The following is a 24,902-nucleotide window of genomic DNA, read 5'->3' as shown; positions in this document are numbered from 1 at the left end:
TTAGCACTATCTACTGAAATACACATGTTCATGCTTTTTCATCCAGCTATAGACAAGGAGAGCACTGGGAGCAGTGCATGCTGGGAAGGAAGGCTTTCAAGTCCTTCCTGTTTGAACAAAAAATGCCAACTTTGTGTGTGATGCTCTAGTTTAGTCAGAGACCCTGACAGAGAAAGAGAAGTTTCTACCTCTTTTCAGTAGATGGGCACTAGAACTTCTGCCACAAATTGAGCTGGGGACTGACTTAGTACCTGAGGCTTAACTTTAAGAAGACTAGCTCTGAATAGGGGAACTGTCAGTACCTCAGCAGAGAGTGAAGCGGTGGGTGGAGGGAGTGCTAAGGAAATTCTTTCCATGATGCTGGGTGGTAAATAGCAGGTCTGAATAGGTTTCTTCCCATGCAAGGATAAATAACACAGCAAAATCACTGTGAGTCCTGTGAAAATATTCCGTAGCATAAGGGGAAATGAGCATTACCTTGAGGTCTCAGAGGGAGAACGTTTATTTGCAAAAAAATTTTATAAAACAAGAAAAATTTGGGAGATTTAAACTTGAGGTTTCTCAAAAGTTGCAAGAAACAGAGTATGGTAGGTTATTGTTCAAAACAATCACTCCTTCCCTTCCACTTTAGTGGGAGAAGCATATTTCCTACCCTTTGGTTGTTGGGCCTTTGCTTTTGCTGTGACTAGGACACGAGATGCAAGAAGAGGCTTCAAATGTGCCTGTGCTGGTGGGTGTGCCCTCTTGTGCCTCTGCCATTGCCTTGGTGGAGTTGGTCCCAGGAGGACCAAGAGAGCCATGTGGAACTGACCCAAGATCAGCAAACCTGCCCAGCCTGGATCAGCCAATCCCCAAAATATATGCCTATTTTTGAACATTATGAACATTGAGCAGATTTTGTGGTTGTATACAGCGAGCATATAGCTTCTATGAAACAACATTGGGGAGTTACAAGAACGGAACAGGGAGAGATGCTAACAGAACTAACTATAAAACATGAATAAGATGTGAGGAAAGCCAAAATGAAGGAGGGAAATTTAAGTCCTTATTTAAAACATTAGAGAGAAGACCTGAATCAGTGCTATGCAGGGAAAGCTTTTCTCATCACGAAGAGGAAAAAGACAAGATGACCAAAGGAAGATGATAAATATGAAAGATGGGGAGCAGCGGTCAATCCAGTGATTTCAGGGATTCCAGAGAATGACACTAAAATGATAGTGTTATGGGCTGAATTGTGTTCACCCTAAAATTCATACATTGAATTCCTCATCCCCACTACCTCAGAACATGACTGTATTTACAGATAGGGTCTTTCAGGAGGTAATTAAGTTAAAATGAGTCATTAAGGTGGGCCCTAATCCAACACTACTGGTGTCTTTATTATAAAAAGAGGAAATTTGGCAAATACTTGGAGGGAAGACCATGTGAAGACCCAGAGAGCCGACGGCCATCTGCAAGTGAAGGACAGAGGCCTCCGAACACACCAGTCCCACTGACACCTTGATCTCAGACTTCCAGCCTTCAGAACTGTGAAAAATACATTTCTATAAGCCAGCCAGTCTGTGGTACTTTGTCATGGCAGCCCGAGTGAACTAATACAGACAGGAACAAAAGCAACAGAGTGTAAATAAACTAACCTACTAACAGAAAAAAAAAAGACCTTGGTCTGCAAATCAAAATGATTTAAGGTATAATTAAAAAAAACTTATTCTTAGAAATGATCTAGAAATTTTTATGATTTTCAAAAAATTCTGTTAGGAAGAAAAATTATGTTATTTGCCTTGATAGAGATAATTATTTGCCCACCCAATACCCTTTCTCCCCTTCATTTTTAATACAACCCTCATTTTGTTCCTGGTGGCCATAGGCCCAGCTAAGAGGCTACATTTCCCATCTTCCTATGTACCTAGAGGTGATTAGTGACTTCTGCTTGCAAACTGTTGAATGGCGGCATCATAGGAACGTTTTTCAGAGGTACCAACTAAACTGGTATGCTCCCTCTTTCACCCTTCACTTGCCTTTCTTTACGTACTCTCTGGGTCATGGATTGGTGCCATTAAGCCATCGTAGCCATGAGGTGATCTCGAGGATAGATGCCACATCCTATATTCCTTAAGGATGTGCAGCCTCTTTTCTAGCCTTTGATGGGGTACCTCTTTTATGTAAGAGGAAAGAAAACCTTTGTTTTACTTAGACCACTGTCATTTGGGTCTTCTGTTTTATGCAGGTCAACCTAGTTTAGAGACACAAAAATCAGGCTCATCAGGATTTGCTGAACACTAACTACCAGAAGACAGTGGAGCAGAGTCTACAGAATGCTGGATGGAGAAGAGTAGGGACCAAAGATTTCTGTGTTCAGCCAAGCAGACACTGATATGCATAGGCAACAGGGAGACATTCTCTAATAAAAAGTTACAACAAAAAATAAACCTCAGTGTTCTTCTGCTGAGAAAAATACTCAGAGATGATCTGTAAGATGTAAGTCAAAATCACAACTTGAGAACAGTGTTAATTTGAAACAACTTCGAGGACCACACACCATTAAATATATGAATTTGTGTATATGTAGGTAACTGACAAGTATATTTTTATAAGAGTGAAAGTACGAGCTGAAAACTATTGTTGGAAAAGAAGGGCTGCGTAGTCAAGGCATACTGTGTAATAAACAGGATTTATATCCCCTTTTACTAAGTTAGTATAGAGACTAGGACATTCGGATAGGTAGAAGATAGAAAGGAATGCTGACTTCTTAAGATGAATCAGACATTGTTTTGTTTTGGACTTTAATGTTAGAAAAAATATGTTTAATTTTTTTTATTAATCTAGATATATATATTTAAATATTTCTAATTTTAAAAATCACTAGAGAAGACAGAATCAAATAAAACATCTCTTTTACAAAGGACGATGTTCAGTGGTCCTCCCTTTTCCATGGGGGATACATTCCAAGACTCCCAGTGGATACCTGAAACTGTGGATAGTATGGAACCCTTTGTCTGCAGTAAGTCCTCACTTAATGTCATCATTAGGTTCTTTTGAAACTGTAAAATGACCTACAGAAGGTCCCTGAATAACATCATCTTGTCCAAAGTCATCCCTTGATGAGGAAAAAAATTGCTTGCATTATATGCCAAGGTTCTTGATTGCAAATAGTGGAAATCAGTTCTGGTAACTAAAACAGGAAAGGAATTTATTGGAAAGTTATCAGGTAGTTCACACAATCTATGGGACGTCTGTATAATCAGGCTCTAAAACCCAGTAGGAACCAAGGGAGATTAAGCAGCTGAGCACACAATCTTAGATAAGCCACAGGAAGGGTCTGGTTGGGTTGCTATCCCTGCCGGCACCATGCCTATAATGGCTAGAGTTTAAACTCTCCTATAAATGATCTCTAAATGTGCCTGCATCTTTCCTTCATTTCTTCAAGATTCAAGGTCCTGGGTGGAAGCATCCTGTTTGCTGAGGCTGGGTCATGTCTGGCCTCCTTCAGCTTCCATAGTAGGAAATAGGGCTCTCTTTTTGCTTTGACTTAGACAGTGGGGATTCCTTCCAAAGACAGAGACCGTTCAGATGGTTGGTAACCAAAAACAAACACACACACCACAACAGATGCACAGAAAACAAAGGAAATCACCGGGAGGCACATACATATAAAGAAGACCAGACATTTTTGAATTAGAAAATAGACAATCAGTGGAATTCACAACAGAAAGATATATGCTTACATGAAAAAAAAATTTTTATTTAAAGAAAAGAAACAAATAAATGGTGAGACCGTGTATGTTCTTAGCTCATAAAGATGTCAGTTCTAGTTAAATTCCAGGTGAAATTTTTAAATAGGAGAATGTGTGGAGGCTTCCCAAGCATATCAGAAGTCAGAAAAATGTTTAATGAATTAGCTATTTAAAAACTAAAAACTTACCTTTAGTAAAATGGAGTCAAAAGATAAAACAGACTCTGAGAAAATATTAATATAATACATATATAAAGCTTTAATATTTAAAGTATGACAATATTCTTAAGATTAATAATAGAAAAAGGATACAGACAGGTCATTCATAGATTTAAAAAATGTAAATGGCTAACAAACATAGGCAGATTGTGCAATGTTATGAGTAGTTAGAGAAATACAAATTTGAAAAATTAAATGCAATTTTTTTGATCATAAAATTACCAAAATTAAAGACATCAGTAGCATGCTATGCTGGCAAGGTTAGGGGGAAATGAGAAGCTTTCTCTTGGTGGGGGAATAACCAGTATACCTTTTCAGAAAATTAAAAAATTGCATATTCTTTGACCAGGGGATTTCATTTCTTGGTCCACAGCTTACAAAAATAATACCCGTTCATAAAAATATATGTAACGGAATGTTAATTGCAACGTAATTGGTGAGGACAACAACAAAATGTGTGTAACTTGAATGTTCATCAAGAGGAGTATGCTATATCTATACCGTGTTTCTAGAACTTAAGAAGAAATGAGAACAACCTCTATGTGCTAATATGGAAAGATTTCTAAGATGTATTGTTGAGTCCAAAAAGCAAGTTGAAAAACAGCATATGTAGTGTGAGCCTATTTGTGAAAGATTGAAAAGATAGAAATTTAAATATGTGTCCTTTAGATATAAATATTTATATGTATGTAGAAAATTTCTGAACAGATAATGTCAAAACATTGATGACTGGAGTTACCTGTGGGAAATGGAAGTGTGGGGTGGGGAATAGGAAAGAAGGAATTCCTTTATTCCCTGTGTGCATCGTGAGCATGCATTATTTTAATAATACAAATATTGACGATGCTTTTGAAGTTTTTTTTTAATGAAATGGGAACATGTTTAGGTTATGCTGTTGAAGGGAAAAACTGGAATTCAAAACTTTATACAGGATGATCACAGAATGTTGAAAAAAGATCATGTGTGCCTTTTTTGGAGTGTGTGTGATTATGTATGTGTGCAGGGGTCGGGGTGTGTGTGAATGGACAGACTGAGACTCCTTTCTGTAAAATGTTTTGAGAGACATTACACCAAAATGATGTTAATGGATTATTTTTATCTTCTTTATATATTCAAAAAAGAACTTACATCTTTATAATCAGATAACATCAATAAGAAGTCATTTAAAAATAGTTAATCTTTTTATTGCATGCGTCCTGGGTTAATACTCAATTTGATCTTGCTTCCTTGGATGTTCTTGGACATCCTCTAGCATGTAGAGGAGAACATTTGGTGTAAAGAATGTTCTTGACCTCATTAATTATTTGCTCCCTAATTGTTTCATCTTTTAAAGATATTTTTTCTGTTTATATGCTTGTTTTTATTAACATCTTTCAGTTCTTTTCTTTTTCTTCTTTGCTTAGATTTTTAATTTTTAGTTCCACTTTATTTTCTATTACCATGTCTTTATCTTTACCCTTGGTCTGTCACTTGAAACCAGGACTCTTTTTTACTTTTATACTCTCTAAATCATAAATTATTCTTTCTGTATGTTCAGCCAGCTCTTAGAACTGTAGAGAATTACTATGCCAGCCATTCCTGTTTCATTATACAGTTAAATTTTCTTACTAAGGGCATATTATCTTTGACAGATATTTCTCAGCTCAGTTTGATTTAACAAACTTTTAGGAGCACTTGCTCTTTGACAGGTACTGTACCAGCTGGTCTGGTTAGAAAAGTGAATATATCAGTTACTAGATTTACAATTTAAAGTTCAGCTCACCTCTGTCAGTTTTCAGTTTGACAATAAAATCAGCCAAAAGAGCTGCAGCTATAAATTTTGGACATAGTTAGACCCATTCATTGCTAAGTGAAGGGACAGAAATATGTTCTAATTAAAAAGCAAATGTTTAATAAGCTGTCAGCACTTTTAACCCTTCGTCTTACAAAAAAACCCCCCCCAAAACCCAAAATTGTTTTCATGTCTTGAAATTTTGAAATCAAACACATCTAGAAGCAGATCCTTACTGGTTGGATGGTTGGTTAACAGCCAGAAGAAAATCCTTGGGGTTACAGTGGCCGTGGTTGTTGCTTGTTTTTGGTGTAGTGTAATTTGCTTTATGGTTTTCCTGTCATCCACCATGTTGTCATCAAATAGCAAAACACATTCAGTCACAATATACAATTGGTGATTCATTGGACTATTTTTTTTTTTTTTTTTTTGACACAGTCTCTTGCTCTGTCGCCTGGGCTAGAGTGCCGTGGCATCAGCCTAGCCCACGGGAACCTCAAACTCCTGGGCTCAAGCAATCTTACTGCCTCAGCCTCTTTGAGTGAGTAGCTGGGATTACAGGTGCTCGCTACCATGCCTGGCTAATTTTTTGATTCGATTTTTAGTTGCCTGGCTAATTGTTTCTATTTTTAGTAGAGACAGGGTCTTGCTCTTGCTCAGGCTGGTCTCCAACTCCTGAGCTCAAGCGATCCTCCCACCTTGGCCTCCTAGAGTGCTAGGATTACAGGTGTGAGTCACCGCTCCTGGCCTATCTTATACTCGAAGGGATTTAGTGTACATCAGCTGTCTTTTGATCTCAGCTATAAATGATTCTGAATGGATTTAAAAGGAAAATTTGTAATCATGTATTTAAAAAGAAAAATAGCTATCAATATTTCTTTCAAAATAAAGCCAGGTCAGAGGATTCATATCAATTACCAACTTCAAAAGAACAGTTTAATTTTTTATTTTATTTTTTGTTTTCAAAAATACTTTCTCTGAGAGATTTGAAACCCTTTGAAGTTTTTAATTAATTAATGTCTCTGATATATGGTGAGAAGAGGCCTTTTTCTCTCTCCTGAAATGCAAGCTGAGGTCCATACTATTGAAATGTGTTATTGTATAATAACACCTGTCTCTCTGCTGAGCTTCATGTCTGTAGTCACTAAATGAGTGGGTGTGCTCCCTTTCCTCCGGAACTTTTGAGACCAAGTCCTTTTGTAAAAGAACAAGAGAAAAACTAAAGTCATTTCCAGAGTTACTTGCCTTTGGGTTAGTGTTCACAAAGGAGAAAATTGAAGTCTAAGAGAAAATCTTAGAGAGAGAGATGAGTGTATGAAAATAGCTTTGCAGTGAATTGACTTTCTAAAAGTTTATTGATGGAGTTTGAGGGCCCTTCTGGCTCTGGTAATAAAATTGGCAGGTTATGTTTTTCAAAGTTGAAAAGACAAGCCATTTATCACCCTATATTTAACCGAGATATGTTTTTAGGTTAAACCTGAGACAATAATTGAAGGTTTTAATCTAGAGTGAATCACATGCACATCTACGTTTATAGAGGTGTGTACTGTTATAGATACTCATATATATACACACTGGTACGCACAATCATATGTAGTAACTGCTGGTTCATTTTTAGGCCTGGCAGGCAGTATTCCAGCTATATACCTGAATTTTCCTACTATTAATAATTGATACCTTTATCTATCTGTGTTTTAAAAATAATTCCTCCACTTTGTTATAGAAATATTTAAATATTTATAAAATGTATTATATATTTTTCCTGTCATTTAAAGTTGAAATTCACTTTTGCTTAATTACTCAGTAGTAGCACTATAAACCTCATTGATTATCCTCAAGTCTCTGGGCTCGTGTATCCAGGGGCTAGGGAGGTCTGGGAGCCAGTTTTCTAACTGTGGGTAAAATTCAGGTAAAAGAGGATGAGGGAGTTGAGAGGAAAAAATGAGAATCCAAAAGTAGTCATAAAAAATGAAAGAATGGATAAATCTGTGATCCAATTGATTTTATAAGTAGATAAACGCCATTATGACAAATCATTGGATTTGAAGACTGTTGGATTTTCTCAAGATAGTTTAGGCAATTTGGAACTCACGGCTTTATATTGGTGGAAAAGAGTTCTTGGAAATATGCCAGTTCAATTCCTGGTAAATGCGATTTCTGTTATTTTAATATCTTATACTTCACTAGAATTTCACATTCGTCTGCAAGTGATTGTAACAATTGGAAATATACTAACTTTGGGTTAGCTCCTATCTTAGTCATACTCGCATCCTCAGCCCTGAGCACCGTGCCAAGCACGTAACAGATGCTCAAGGATTGTGAGTAATGGTTTCCCCTTTCCCTGCAATGAGTGAAAAGGGAGAAATTAATGACTGTCACAGTGATCCTCAAGGCCTAGGGCAGTGGTTCACATGTTATTAATACGTATTAACAAAATAATAATACCCTAAATGATAATTTTGCTCTTTAACAGAATTTGTTTTTTAAAGTTTCCTGAAAGAATGTGTTTATTTTTTATTAGTTTAAAAATACACACATACCTAACACTTTGGTTCCAAAAAGAGAGTGGGAGGGAGATGGGGATGTATCACTATGGGGGCAGGGCAGATGTTGTTCACAATTACACTCATCCTTCCCTCCCATTCGGACAAGTCCTTCCTATAAGTCTGGTCTCTTCCCTGCTCCCACTTTGAGATCACTTCCCTGGGTAGCCACTGCCCCTGACGATGTATTTCAGGACTGGAAAGAAATGAGAATTATGGCTTTGATCTCTCTACCTTTGACTTAGAGAAGCATTGCCTACCTTCTTGCACTTACAGATGCTTGGAAATGGGAATCACCTTGAAAATTTGTTTTTTGTAGCTTTTGTGTCATTTAAAATTAAGGTGTTTATTTTGGAGACTAAAGTTAATCATTAAGATGAGGGGCTAGGCTTTTTTGGAAAAGGTGAAATGGATAATCAGATTTTGAATTAACCTGTTTGAGATTCCCTAAATCATGTTTTAGTGTAGTGATTCTCAACTTGATGAACTTTATGAGACTCTTTTCAAGAAAACTGAATGTAATGAACACCAAGAATATGTCAAAAACTCGAGCTTGAAAAACACAAGTTAAACAAGGTTTAACTACTGTTAAACCATCATTCAGTTATGATGACATGTTATCATTTGATCCTTCTTTGCTGATAAATTAATCTTTAATACAGACACAAAGGATAGTGAAATTGCTTGGCATAAATTTTATTATAAGGTGGTCATCCAGATGATCTAGAATATATTTACACAATTTTTTTAAACATGACATTGTTTTGTGTGCTTGGAACCCTTAGAATATATCTTCATACCCTCCTCTGTGATAGTTGTCTCTTTAATGGAAATATACTTGGAAGCTATTTAAAGTCACAGTGTAAAGAGGGCTCACGACAGAAGGAAAATGGTAAGGGCTGGGCCTTCAGCTGGTTTTGGAAAAAGCGGTAACTACTGCTGCGTTTCTTCTTCAGCTGCCTTGTGAAGGATGCTTCTCCTGTGCCTCTGATTGATGTTACAAACCTCCCTACTCCTAGAAAATTCCTCGATACCTCTCAGTATTCTACTGCTGGAAGTTCAAGTGGTAAGTATTTAATTTTTCAGCCACTAAACTTTTTAGTATGCTGCTGTTCCTAGGCAAAGACCTCAGGGAAGCCTGTAGGGGCTGGGCTTAGAGGGCCTGACGTAAGAGCCTGTGATGAGCCTTTTGCAACCTTCAGAGCAAATTAGATACACAGTGATTGACTGGGCCTCTTGCGTTATCAGGGTTGAAAACTGGCTACTGAACCTGGCCTGCCTGCTGTATCCAGCTGCAGGTGTGGTTTATTTGACCAGGACTGGTTTTCTAGGGTTTGAGTGTTTTTTGATAGAGTGTGTGCTTTCCTTTTGCTGTAACCTCTGTTAGCTTTCACCCAGCTGTTTCACAGATTACATTGCATGTCTGGTCCTAGAGAGCTTTTGAGTGAGTGACCTCTGTGCCATGTCCTGATTCCTTTTTCATCTTCCAGTGGCTGCTCGGCTCCCAAATGTACCTGCATCCACATGTGCACGTACACTCGTACATGTAACACACTTTGAGGATATATCCACAAATGAATTCTTTCTTCTTTGGGGCTAATATCCTATTGAACAAAACAAAGGAGAGACATTTTGGGATATATTTAAGGCTGGGGGTGTGAGGATGTACTTTGAGTCTGGATGCAAAGATTTAGGGAAATCTTGTGGAGTGGCTCAGACATGCCCCTTCGGAGAATTCAGCTCGGCTCTCTTCAGAGAATTTCTGGGCCTTTGCAGCGAGTTTCTCTGCTGTTGCAGCTGTGGGTTGGGGGAGAAGAGGGGCTGTATGTCTTTTGTGGGATGCCTTGCAGGTGCCTTTGTGTGGCAGCCGAAGGCTTCAGTGCCTTTTAAAGAAATAGTAATGTTTATTATTGTCTTTTCAGATAAAATTTAGGTCTTCTGGTTCTTATTAGTTCTTTAGTTCTGTAGAGGTTGAAAGAATAAAAAGGTAGGAAAATAATTTGGATTCAATCAATACATTTCATGTAACTAATTAAAGGTGTTTCTTTTGAGAGCCTAACTATTGTTGCTGGGGCATATTTCATTACTCTTACAATGTCAGTTAATTAAATTGTTTTAGGGTTATTTAGGCTTGGGATCTTGAAGTTTATTACTTTTACTGTAGGAAAGTGTAGGATTTCATAATAGATTTTTCCGTTGTCAGTTTACTTAGTAACTGATCTTTTTAAAAAATCCCAAACACTTACTTTTATTATGATACTTTACAAAGGTTTGTGTTCAAGCCTCTTCTTGGTGTTAGAAAAGGTTTTGTTCTTTCCCTCTTTCTGATGTAGTGTTGCTTTTGAGTTTTGACACTGCTCTTGAGCTATTATAGAGTGTGGAATTATGAAAGGGAAGATATACTTTTGATTTATATTTTATCTCTGCCTTTTGTAGAAATTACCAATTATTACATGTTTGCATTTTTATAAATGTGAATCACCACTGCTTAGCCTGGTTATATTAATTTACGTAAATGTTGCTGAGTCAATGGCCAAGTAAAATAAAATTTTAATTATTTATAATGAAATGATAGGGCAGGCTTTGCAAATGAAAAGTGTATAAATATCAAACAAACTGAAAAATGCCAATTATGGCAAATTTCAGCAGAAACTAATTTGCTACATCCATTATTTTTAATAAGGCAGGTCTTACTTTTTGATGGGCATTTTTTCCTGTCAGGCCCTGGAGTTTGAGTTTATCTCTTAGTAGAGCTTGTGTTTATCTCTTAGTGGAGTTTGTGGTGACACTTTGACTTTGGCATTGTTAGAAACAACTCTGAAAGAACCACATGGTAGTTTAGTGGAGCTGAGACCATTATGGAGACTGCTTATAGAGATGTGTACAAATCTTTCTTTTTAGATGGGTTCATTTCCTTTACTGTTTTGAAGACATTTGATATTGTGATTTTTTTCTGTGGGCGACTGAAAAAGAAGGTAATTAAAGTATTATTGATTTAAATCAATGATAGCAGAGGTTAAGAGGTATTTAGTGCCTCCTGCATGCGAAGCAGTGTTTTAAGTGCTTTACATGAATTAATTCATTTAGTCCTTCAACAATCTTACAAGATGGGTACTATTGTTAGCCCCATTTTACAGATGAGAAAAGTGAGGCATAGGGAGGTTAATACTTGGTTTAAGTTTACACAGCTAACAAACAGCTATCATTTCAACTCATGAGCTAGATTCCAGAGTATGCTCTTCCAACCACTTTGTTGTGCTGAAAACAAGCTCTAGGTATCCTCTGTGTATTAATTTTCTATTCACACAAACTTAGTGGCTTAAATAACATAAGTTTATTATTTTACAGTTTTGTAGGTCAGAAGTCTAATTGGTGAGAGTCTTATTGGCTAAAGTCAAGGTGTTGGCAGGGCTGTGTTCCTCTTTGGAGGCTCTAGGGGAAAATCTGTTTTCTTGCCTTTTTCTGCTCCTAGAAGCTGCCACTCTTCTTGGCTCATGGCCCTCTTCCTCCATCTTCGAAACCAGCAACAGTGGGTCACATCCTTCTCACGTTGCATCTCTCTGTCTCACTCTTCTGCCTCCTCCTTCCTTTAAGGGCTCGTGTGATTAGATTATTTCCACCTGGATAATGCAAGCTACTCTCCCCATCTCAAGGTCCTTAACCTTAATCACATCTGCACTCTCTGGGGATCAGCACATAGATATCTTTGGGGAACCATTATTCTGCTTACCACACTTGGCACTGCCTATTTTCTTTTCTTTTTTTTCTTTTTTTGGAGACAGAGTCTCACTGTGTTGCCTGGGCTAGAGTGCCGTGGCGTCAGCCTAGCTCACAGCAACCTCAAACTCCTGGGCTCAAGTGATCCTTCTTCCTCAGTCTTCCAAGTAGCCAGGACTACAGACATGCTCCACCATGCCCGCCTAATTTGTTTTTTCTATATATTTTTATTTGTCCAGATAATTTCTTTCTATTTTTAGTAGAGACGGGGTCTCACCTATATTCTGACTTGAGTTAGCTTTAGGAGCCAAGCGTAAAAAATTTGACTTTCTTCAAATTATGTAGTGAGGTCTTTTTAAGTTATTGCAATTCTAGTCTTTAGGACTATATTAATCTGGATCACATTATTAAAGGGAATTGTGTAAATGAGGAATATTATTCAGAGAACTGCACAAAATTCTACTAAGTACATATAAAAGTATGGGGCTGATGAAATATACTATAATAAAGGATGGAAATTTTGTCTTATTCTTAATAATGAGCTGTAAGTTCTAAGAGTCTACTTGTGAACTTCTCTGCAAGTCAGCCCAGGGAATTTAACATAGGTTCTTATTCAGCAGGGAATTTAACATAGGCTCTTAAGGCTTCCCTCACACCTTGTGAAACAGTAAGATTGAAGGTGTGATCCATTAGAATTGACGCTTTTATAGAGGAAGTTCCAATAGTGAATCTCTGGGTAGAATGGATCTCCCACAGCAGTGTCATCAATTAAGGTGGGAGGTGATTCCTGAGAACTTTCAGGTTATTATTAATTAAATGAGAATTTTGATTGCTTGCAAATGGGTTTTTGAGATGTCCTATTTAGAGGTAGAGTTGTGGGTAACTTTTCTATGGGAGATTTTCTATCATAGTTTGTAAGTTATAGCTTGCAAAATACATTACCTCACTTAATTGATACAACAGTCCTATGAGGTATTAATAGTTATGGCAGGTACTATTGTGATTACCATTACAATTGTTATATTTGTATCCATTATATTTAAGTTTATGATCAAATATTTAAGGTATCATAAAAGTTATGTAGAATTATATATATGTATGTATCATCTAATTTAAGAATAAAACATTTACTTACAAAATGCAAAGTCAAGGCTCAGATTTGCAAAAGCAAGTAACCCATTAACAGAAAAATGATTGGCATCCACTTAACTTTTCCACATATTCAAGAAGAAAAGAAATGGTATAATGAAGAACTAAGAAAATAATGGGCAATTCACAGAAGGGTCCATGTCCATGGAAAGATTGGCATTTATCTGACAGATATTAAGTATCCAGAATATATAAAGAACTCATATAAACCAATAAAACAAGCTAATAGAATAATAGGCAAAAATATGAATAGGCAATTTGTATAAGGGAAAACCCATGCTAATAAATCTATGAAAAACTACTTATAACTCTAGTTAATCAGGTATAATTTTAAAACTCATTTTACAAATATGGGAATTGAATCCAGGGAGGTCGAGTTGATCGGTCCAAGTTCAACCATGATGGCAGTTGTTGGAGCCTGGCCTCATGCTGTTCCCCCTCTAAATGTGTAGGGAATATCTTTTGTAAGCCTTTCTCTTATTACTCTCGTCAGTCATAGGATTTTGTAATGTACAGGGAAACTAATGTCTAATTTAGATGTAGTAATTCAACTATAACTTAGGTAGAAGGGTGGGAGAAGCGTGGAGAAAAGCCAATAATTGTAGTAAAATGTTGGTTTAAGCTTTTGGACTCCCAGTATGTCTTTTCATTTGGCAAACTGCCTTTGGAACATTTTGACTGAGCAATTACTCCCAGGCTACACAGGCATTTCATTTGTGGCTTCTTTATTCATTTTATTCATGCTCCTGCTGGGATTGCTGTGATTATGACTGTAATGAAACTGGACTTCTTCTTTTCTTTTTGATACAAGCATAGGTTAAGCAATAAAACTTAAAGAGAACACAAATTAATTGATTTTTTTTTTTGCTGCTGTCGTCTTGATGTGCATTTTATTTCATAAAGTCTTATTCTGAGATTTAATATATATCTTAACAATTTGGGATCTGATATTTAAAGAATTCTCTCTACATAGGTTGGGAGCTGTTTCCTAATGTAAGAAGAGATGAAATTTCTCGTCTTAGAATTCCCGTATCTAGAATAGTGAAGATCTGATTCTCCGTAATATGATACTTTTTAAGTTACTTCCGCCCTTAGGTCAGGGCCTCCTTTGGCATTTTAAATCAACTATTTCCTAAGAGTCCTTGCATTTGCTCTTATTAAATGTCTTTGTTGATTTCTATTACTAATTGTAAGTACAGTTGAAGAATATACACCAAAGGGGACAAAATAGAATAGTAGAATTAATAGTTCACATATTTCTAAATGTAAAAATAAAGCAAGGCCAGAGTTTATTGTTTAAGAATTTAAAATATATTATAAATATGTATCACAAAATATGATATTTCATATTTCAGAGATCAGTATATCCATAACCTCATGTACATCCCACTAGATTAATAAATCTTAATATTTTTCCATATTTGTTTAAGATTCTCTTTTTTTAAAAAATTAAAACATTACAGGTCAATTGAAGCCCCCTATGAGTACATGAATTCTTACTCAATTCCTTTCCTCTCTCTTCTGTTCCAGAGGTAATTATTACTTTGAAATTGGTCTGTATCTTTTTCCTGCATGTTTTCATATGCTCTCTCTATCTAAGTCTGGGTATACAGTGCTTTTGTAAATATAGAAACAATATATTTAATTTATATATCGATGTATATATTTATATATAAATAGTATATTTATATATTCAAAGTATATTATTGTTTTGCCTATTTTAAGGCTTAAGTAAATTGTATAATACAATATTTGAGTTTTTCATTCAACAATGTATTTTTAAAACTTTCTTGGGAAAATATAGCTATAGTTTATTAATTTTAACTATAGTGTTTCATTATGTAATAGATCACAATTTATCCATTCCCCTCTAGAATATAAGGTATAGGTTGTTTCCAGTTTTTTATTTTTATGAGCCATACAGCAATGGATATTCTTGTACATATTCTTGTAGGACAGTTTCCCATCCACTGATTTTTTGGGAATGGGTTATTGATATCTGAGATACCAAACCCTTCAGGCTTTGTGGTAGTCAGTTGGGGATGTACCCTGTTGTGCTGTATAAGTACTATTGTTTTGCATTTATGCTATGATTCCCAAAACATGGGGAAGCCTGTCTCTTAGGTTGCACATGTGTGCATGTATAGGAATGTTGTGCATTTTAGATTTTGTGTTGTCAAATTGTTGTTTAAAATGATTATACCAACATAAATTCCTCTAAGCAGTGCATGAGCTTTTGTTTCTCTACTTCCTTGCCCCTTCTATTGGTTTTATTAGTCTTTAATTTTTGCAAATTTGTTTATTTTATTTTATTTTTTTTGAGACAGAGTCTCACTCTTTTGCCTGGGCTAGAGTGCCATGGCGTCAGCCTAGCTCATAGCAACCTCAAACTCCTGTGCTCAAGTGATCCTCCTGCCTCAGCCTCCCGAGTAGCTGGGACTACAGGCATGCGCCACCATGCCTGGCTAATTTTTCTATATGTATTTTAGCTGTCCATATAATTTCTTTCTATTTTTAGTAGAGACGGGGTCTCGCTCTTGCTCAGGTGGGTCTTGAACTCCTGAACTCAAACGATCTGCCCGCCTCGGCCTCCCAGATTGCTAGGATTACAGGCGTGAGCCACCGCGCCCGGCCTGTTTATTTTTTTATAGGTTTTTTAAGTTTAGTTTGCATTTCTCTGGTTTCTAGTGCTGCTGAGCATCTTTCTATGTATATGGACCCTTTAGGTCTCATTTGTAAATTGCCTGTTGTTTGTCCAGTTTTTATTATGCCATTTCTTTTCCCTGTTAATATGGAAGGAAATTAAATGGGTAGTAAGTATTTTTCTGTAAATGGGTTGCTTGCAAATATCTTCCAGTTGTAGCTTATCTTTATGTCTTTTATTGTCATACAAATGTTTTAGATTTTATTTTAATGTATTAATAGATTCATCAACATTTTCCTGTACAATTTGTATTTCTTCTGCCTGAAGAAATCCTTTTCTACTATGATTTTTTAAAAAAAGTTTGCCTGTGCTTTCTTAATATTTTATAGGTTTGCATTTTAAACGTGGCTCTCTTAAGCTATTTGGAATTTATGTTTTTATTTATTTTATCAGGAACAGAATTTTGTTTTCTTACACATAACCAATTATTCCAGCAGTTACTAATAGTCCATTCTTCTCCCACTGACTTTAAAAATGTTTTTAAATGGACTTTTTATTTTAGAATAGTTTTCGATTGACAGAAAAGTTGCAAAGGCAGTACAAAGAACTCCACTAATTTTTAATGTCACTGTATCATGTTTTCTTATTATGTGGGTTTTTGTGGCCTTTTGTTCCACTGAACTATTGTGTATCCCTGCACTAATCCCACACCATTTTATTATCTATAGCTTTATGATTTATTTTGATACCTCCCAGGGGAAGTATTCCCATCTTGCTCATCTTCAAAATTATCTAGGCTATTCTTGGCCCTTTACTTCCATACACCTTTTAGAATGAGGATGTCAAGTTCCATTAATAACCCCATTGGGATTTTGATCAGAATTTCATTTAATTTATAGAATTAGAATTAATATGTTTTTGAGTCTTTCTATATGAACTTGAGACAATCTCTCTATTTAATTCTTTAGATTCATAAATGTCTTATTCATCTTTTATTAAATGTATTGCTGAGTACTTTATGTTTTTTGTTGTTACTGTGAATGATTTTTTTCTGGTATATGTTCTCTTTTGTTACACTTCTGGAAAGCTTAATTTTTTCATATTGATCTTGTATCTAGCCATTTTGTTGAATTATTTAACAAATTCTAGAACAGAAACTTTTCAAAAGAAGACAGGCTAATAGCCAACACACATATGAAAAAATGCTCCACATTTCTAATCATCAGGGAAATGCAAATCAAAACCATAACGAGATATCACTTAACTCCAGTGAGAATAGCTTTTACCAAAAAGTCCCAAAGCAATAAATGTTGGTGTGGATGTGGGGAGACAGGAACACTCATACACTGCTGGTGGGACTACAAACGAATACAATCTCTGTGGAAAGTAATATGGAGATACCTCAAAGAGCTAGAAGTGGAACTACCATTTGATCCAGCAATCTCATTACTGGGCATCTACCCAAAGGAAAAAAAGACATCCTATAAAAAAGACATCTGCACTTGAATGTTTATAACAGCACAATTCACAATTGCAAAGATGTGGAAACAACCCAAGTGCCTACTCAGCCACAAAAAACAATGGGGATCTAGCACCTCTTGTATTATCCTGGATAGAGCTGGAGCCCATTCTACTAAGTGAAGTATCACAAGAATGGAAAAACAAGCACCACATGTACTCACCATCAAATTGGTATTAACTTATCAACACTTATGTGCACATATAGTAGTATCATTTATCAGGTGTCGGGCAGGTTGGCGGGGATGGATATATTCACACCTAATGGGTGCGGTGTGCATCATCTGAGGGATGGACATGCTTGAAGCTCTTGATTCAGGTGGGACAAAGGCAATATTTGTAACCTAAACATTTGTACCCCTGTAATATGCTGAAATAAAAAAAAATTCTAATAGAATATTTGAAAAAATATAGTTGTATATTTTCTTGGATTTAGTATGTAAACATTCAGTGCCTACAGTTAAGGAAAGTTTTGTCTCTATTTCGTGAAAAATTAAAAATTATCTGTCTCCTTTCCTTTCTTTTTGTTTATTAATTTTTGTGTAGCTGTGAACCTATAGTATAACTTTGAATGGTAGAGGCAATAGTCAGTCTTAATGGAAATGCCTCTAAAATGTTATCGTTAAGTATTATATTTGCTTTTTTATTTTTTTAAAGACAGAGTCTTGCTCTGTCACCTGGGCTAGAGTGCAGTGGTGTCATCATAGCTCACTGCAACCTCAAACTCCTGGGCTCAAGTGATCCTCCTGCCTCAGCCTCCCAAGTAGCTGGGACTAGAGGTGCATGCCACTACCATGCCTGTGTAATTTTTCTATTTTTAGTAGAGACGGAGTCTCTTGCTCAGGCTGATCTCTAACTCCTGACCTCAAGGGATCCTCCCTCCTCATTCTAACAGAGTGCTAGGATTATAGGCGTGAGCTACTGCACCCAGCCTACTTTTAGTTTTTAACTGATTATTTACCCTTCTGTTAGGTGGGAAGCTATAGATTGTATTTTTGTTCTTTTAGATTATAAACTTACTTTTTTAGCACCTACTGTGCTACAGAAAGATTTTAAAGTTATCAACTATTTTTTTTATTATTTCAAATGCAGTGCATGTGCTATTCTTGCCTGCAGCAATGATTAGGTGTTTGCCAAATTGTAGTTTTCCCTTTCTATCATTCTTTCTTCATTTACTAATTAAAATTCTACTGTGATGAAGAGCTGTCTCTTCTTCATTAATTTATTTGTTCATTACTTACTTAAATCAATGGGAATTTGTGGTTATTTATTTTATTCTTTGAATTATAATCAATTACCATTATTATTTATTTTGTTGCTCGAATTGCTGCTGTATGTCGTTGCTGTGGTCCCTCTAAGCTGACAGTACTAGGAAATATATATGTGTGTGTTTACATGTGGGTATGTGTATATACCATATGCATATACAGACAGAAACATATACATATACATGGATCTGTATCTCTTTCTTTCTATGCATGTATTTATGTAGGTAAAACATGAGTTCACCTCCAATGCCAGATCAACCTACTGCAATTCTAGTTGTCTTCCTTCCCCTATTTCTAGCTCTTTTCTTCAATAGTGAGAAACCTGGTTCTCACTTTTTTAACTTATTTGTGTAATCCTAGTATACATATAAAATAATTTTGCAATTACAAATAACCTGTGAAGACAAATTAATGACATAGTGAAAAACAAATTCATTAACTTGAGCACAATATTTGTGAACAGTTCTATTTGCATAGTATAAGGTGTATAGTATTTAATCAAAATAGTAAAAAATCCGAAATTAATTGGGTTGGCTCTTTTCTACTCCGACACACTAAGTATGGTTATATTGTTTATTTGCAATACATTTAGGTTCATTTGTTACTATTTTTATTTCATTTGGGTTCCTCTAGGTCCTGGTTGATTTTAATTATTCTGGGAGATAATAGGAAACATTATCATATTCTAAGCGTCAGAATTATAGTATAACAAAAAGTACTTAGGTGTCACTTCTCTATCCTCATCTTCTATCTCATTCCCAGTCTCCTGTTCTATTTTGTGTCCATCCATCCCTTAGAGCAACGATCCCCAACCTTTTTGGGACCAGGGATCAGTTTCACGGAAGACAATTTTTTCATGGACTGCAGAATAAGGGATGGGGGAGGGGAGGCAGAGCTCAGGCGGTGATGCAAGTGATGGGGACCTGCTGTACATACAGATGAAGCTTCACTCGCTGGCCCGCCACTCACCTCCTGCTGTGTGGTCTGGTTCCTAACAGGCCATGGACCAGTACAGGTCTTTGACCCTGGGGCTTGGGGACCACAGCCTTAGAGGTAATCAATTTCATTAGCTTCTGCTTTATCCTCTCTGTATTTCTTTTTACACAAACAAGCAGATATATGTATTAATTTCTTTTCTTATACTTTTTCTTTTTTTCATGAAGGGTAGGATTCTATAGATACTTTCTTATGTAAATATTTTGCTGTTTCACTTTTCAATACATCCTGGAAATAACTCCATCATAGAGATTTTGCTCATTATTTTGTTATCTTTTTATACCTCCATAGTACTCTAGTGTGTCCATTTACCATAGTTCAACTACTCCTTTATGTGTGAGTATTTAGATTGTTTTAAATATTTTGCCATTACAAGCAAGGGTGCACTGAATAACATGCATGTGTATGCATAGGTCATTAGATATGAAATGTCTGTTTTTGAATCAAAAGTGTAGTTTATCATATCTCAAACAAGAAGCAGTACAATTAATCAAAATATGCACCTAAACTATCGGCACAGTTTTGCCATTTTAATGGTAGCGTGTTTATGCCAGCAGTGAAGAAGCCTGGAGAGTGAGTGGCGATGAAGTCACAGAAGGCGTTTTCCACAGCTTGTTGAGAATTGAATATTTTTCCTTTCAAGAAGTGGTACAAAGCCTGGAAGAAGTGAGAGTCAGTTGGTGCAAGGTCTGGTGAATACAGTGGATGACAGAGTTTCCAAGTCCAGCCTCTATAGTTTGAGCATTTGTGAGATATGTGGTCAAGTGTTGTCTTGCAAGAGGAATTGCCTATCTCTAGTGACCAATCTTGGCTGCTTAATCATAAGCACCCTCATCATTTTGTCCAATTGGTTGCAGTAGACATCTGCTGTAATTGACTGACCAGGTTTCATGAAGCTGTAGTGAATAATACCAGTGCTGGACCAACAAACACACCATTAGCTTTTTTTGTTGAATTCTGGACTGTGTTTTAGACTGTGTTTCAGCACTTCATCTATGCAACCATCATGCTGACTCCTTGAGACTGTCAAAAAGAATCCACTTTTCATCACATGTAATACGGTGTAGATATGGTCTGCCTTTATGTTGTGACTGCAACAAAAGGTGAGGTTCCAGATGATTTCTTTTCTTTTTTTTTTTTTTTTTGAGGTAGAGTCTCTCTTCTGTTGCCCAGTCTAGAGTGCCATGGCATCAACCTAGCTCACAGCAACCTCAAACTCCTGGGCTCAAGTGATCCCCCTGCCTCAGCCTCTTGAGTAGCAGGGACCACAGGCATGTGCCACCATGCCCAGCTAATTTTTTTCTATTTTTAGTTGCCCAGCTAATTTTTTTTCCTATTTTTAGGAGAGATGGGGTCTCAATCTTGCTCAGGCTGGTCTCAAACTCCTGACCTCAGGCAATCCTCCCGCCTTGGCCTCCCAGAGTGCTAGGATTACAGGCGTGAGCTACCACGCCCAGCCAATTTCTCTTCTGATGCTCCTTTAATTTGTGCTGTACCCATCTATCCAGCTTCTTTACCTTGGCAATTTGTTTCAAATGGTCCAATATTGTTGGAATAGTAATGTCAGGAATAGTAATGTCAAACCTTGCTGCTAATGCACATGTAGGTTGAGATGGATTCATTTCCACTATATATTTCAGCTCATCATTATCCACCTTGGTGTCAGATCGCCCACGCAGCTCATTTTTAAGATTAAAATCACCAGATCGGAACTTCTCAAACCATCATTATACTGTGCATTCATTGGCCACATCCTTCCCAAGCACTTCGTTGATATTTCAAGCTCTCTGCACTGCATTTGTTCCATGACAGAACTCATATTCCAAAATAACACGAATTTTTGACTTATCCATGGTTTCATAAAAATTGCTCTTAAAGATAATCACCAGCCAAAACATACGTTTGAAAGACTGAGGATGTACCTTCATGATAAAAATACAACAAGAAGTGTCAAAGTGAAATGTCAGAGATATTGACTGTCAAACTTAGTACTTCAGGAAATCAGACATTTCATCCTTAATGACCTAATATTAATAACCTAATATTTTCATGTTGTTGGAGATGTATTGTTAGAGTAAATTTCTAGGAGACAGATAGCTGAATCAAAAGATAAACTCATATGTAGGGTTTTTAAAAAATTTTTTAGCTTCGAAAAATTTTAATATGGTAAAAACTCATAACATGAAATTTACCATCTTAACCATTTCTAAGTGGACAGTTAAGTGGTGTTAAGCATATTCATGTTTTTTTGTAGCCAATCTCCAGAACTTTCTCATTTTGCAAAACTGAAACTCTATACTCAGTTAAAGAACAGCTCCTCCTCAGCCCCACCCAGCTCCTGGCAATCACCAGTCCCTTCAGTGTTTCTATAAATTTGACTGTAAATGGAATCATATAGTACTTGTTTTTTGTAACTAGCTTATTTCTCTTAGCATAATGTTTTCAAGGTTAATCCGTGTTGTAGTATGCATCAGATATGTATACCACATTGGGTTTATCCATTCATCTATCAATGGATACTTGGGTTGCTTCCATCTCTTGGCTATTGTTGTAGTGGTGCTATGAACATGAGAGTGCAAGTATTTCCTTGAAATCATCTTTTCAATTCTTTTGAATATATACCCAGAAGTGGAATTGCTGGATCATAAGGTAATTCTGAGTTTTTTTGGGATCTGCCATATTGTTTTCACAGCAGTTATATCATTTTACATTCCCACCAACAGTGCACCAACAGTTCCAGTTCTCCATATCCTCACCGACACTTGTGATTTTCTGTTTTTTCTTCTTATAATAGTAGCCATCCCAAAGGGTGTGAGGTTATATCTGATTGTGGTTTTGATTTTCATTTCCCTAATGATTAGTGATGGTGAACATCTTTTCCCGTGCTTCTTGGCTATTTGTTTGTCATCTTTGGAGAAATGTTAACTCAGGTCCTTTGCCCATTTTTAAATTGGATTATTATATGTTGTTGAGTTTTAGAGGTTTTTAAATATATTCTGTATATTAACTATTTTTCAGATATATGATTTTCAAATATGTTCTCCCGTTTCATAGGTTGCCTTTTCAGTCTGTTTACTGTGTCCGTTGATGTACAGAAGCTTTAAATTTTGATGTAGTCCAATTTATCTGTTTCTGCTTCTGTTGCCTTTGCTTTTCATGTCATATCCTGGAAATCCTTACCAAATCCAGTATTATGAGCCTTTTCCCCTATGTTTTCTTCTCAGAGTTTTATATTTTTAGGTCTTATGTTTAGATTTTGGATCCATTTTGAGTTACTTTTTATGTATGGTATAAGGGAAAGGTCTGTGCTCATATATAGTTTTATTAGATCTTGCCAAATTCTCCACTAGGATAGTAGTACCAGTTTGTATTTCAACCACTAATGTATCAGGAGTGCTTGTTTGCTGACAGAATGTATTGTTATACTTTTTAATTTTGGCTGATCTGATAGGCGAGAAATGTTGTCACAGTGTTGTTTAATTTTCATTTTTCTAATTATGTATGGATTTGAACAATTTCTCATACGCTTAAGATCTATTTTTATATATTTTGTGTGAATTATTATATCTTTTTTTCTAATTTTATTTTTAAATCTATTAACATACTATATTAATGGATTTCCAAATATTGAGCCAATTTACACTCTTGGAATAAATCCTCTTGATCATAGTATATTATTTTCTCAATGTGGTATTGAATTCTGTTTGACAGTATTTTATTTAGGATTTTTGCATTGATGTTTATGAGTGATATTATCATATGAATGATACTGTGTCGTCTCAACCTTAGGAGATTTTGATTTTAGTGTAATAATTTGCTTCATAGAGATTTTGGTTTCAATGTAATAATTTGCTTCATATAAAAGGAACTAGAAAGCTTCCTTCATTTTCAATGCTCTAGAACAATTTATGGAACATTGGAACTTTCTGGTGTTTGGAGGCTTGGGAATTTTCCTGTGAAACCATTTGGGTCTGATACTGTTTTACATTTTCATTTTTTCCCCTTTTATAATTTTCTCTGTGTAAATTGGTCTTTTTAAGCATTTTTGTCTCTAGTGAGATCTAATTTAAGATCTATATTTCCCTAGGAAATTTTCCATTTCATCTGGTTTTTCAATTTTATTTATATAGAGATCTACAAAGTATTATGGTTTAAAATTTTGTTTGTATTTCCTTTTTGTCATTTCTTATTTTTTATGTTTCTGTTATCTCTTTTCTTTATAAAAGTAGTTAGCAATTTGTCTATTTTGTTAGCTTTTTCCTAAGAAATACCAGGATTTTGATTTATTGATTAGTTCTATATTTTTGTTCTCTACCTCATTATTTTCTGCTTTTATCACTATTATTTCATTCTTTGTGCTTTCTTTTATTTTGTTACTTTTAAGAATTTTTTGAGGTAGAAATTTGTCATATATTTAATTCTTTAATTTTTACTGATAAAAATATTTAGTGATATGAATTTTTCTCTCATCACTGCTTTAAATGTATCCCATAGATGCTAATATGTGGGGCTTTCATTTCACTTTTTAAAAATTGTCTTATTTCAGTTCATATTTTCCCTTTCATCCAAATGTTTGTAATAGAAGAATTTTAAATTTAAAGATGAATGGCCTTTTGTATCTGTTTTGTTTTTCTTAATACAGTCTAGCTTTACTTCAGTATAATCAGAGTATTGTTTGTAATGTTTTTACTTATGGCATTTATTGGTGTTTTCTTTGTGACTTAACAATGATCAATTTTTGTAAATGTTCCATGGGTGCTCAAGAAGCAGGTGGATTCTTTGTGATCAGGTGTAGAGTTTGATATACTTATCAATAAGATCTGCCTTATTCAATTATACTGTTTATGTCTTCTGTTTCCTTTTTAATTTTTTGTGATGCGCTAAAGTTTTCTATTAGTGTGTTTTCATATACATCTCTTTGCATCTTCTATAGTTTTTGCTTCAAAAAGGTGGTTACTGTGTTAAAAGGTATTCAGTAGAAGTGTTGTAGCTTCATTGTGAATTGTGGCTTTTGGTATTAAAAAATACCCTTCTTTGTCATGTTTAATGCTTTTGATTGAGATGCCTTTGTTCACTCTATATTCTAGATTTTCTGAATTAGTTTGTTTTAGTTGTGTGTCTAGCATATTTTTGGGCCTTGTTTTGTGAGCCAAATTGAAAATCCTTTTCTTTCAATAGTGAGTTGAATCCATTAATGTATGTTGATATGACTGATACATTTTGTCTCATCTTTGTCATAATACTTTTTAAAGTTGCATGTTATATTACATTTGCTGTGTTTCTCTCTGCGATATGTATTCTTTGCCCCCTTTACAAATTTTTTTTGGTGTTGTAGAGGATAAAA

At 35.6% G+C, this 24,902-nt stretch overlaps 1 protein-coding gene across 3 annotated transcripts in view; it reads left to right on the top strand.

Annotated features, from left to right (window-relative positions):
• The window catches only part of EXOC4 (exocyst complex component 4), a 721,344-nt gene that overhangs the window by 53,333 nt on the left and 643,109 nt on the right, over positions 1-24,902 (top strand). For all 3 annotated transcript variants that reach the window (XM_045564932.1, XM_045564934.1, XM_045564933.1), the window contains exon 5: positions 9,223-9,332. In XM_045564932.1, coding sequence (XP_045420888.1) covers positions 9,223-9,332 — 110 coding nt within the window. The remainder of the gene's footprint in view (positions 1-9,222; positions 9,333-24,902) is intronic.

The sequence above is a fragment of the Lemur catta genome, chromosome 11, assembly GCF_020740605.2.
Source record: "Lemur catta isolate mLemCat1 chromosome 11, mLemCat1.pri, whole genome shotgun sequence".
Lineage (NCBI taxonomy): Eukaryota > Metazoa > Chordata > Mammalia > Primates > Lemuridae > Lemur > Lemur catta.
This window is presented reverse-complemented; position numbering and strand designations above follow the sequence as displayed.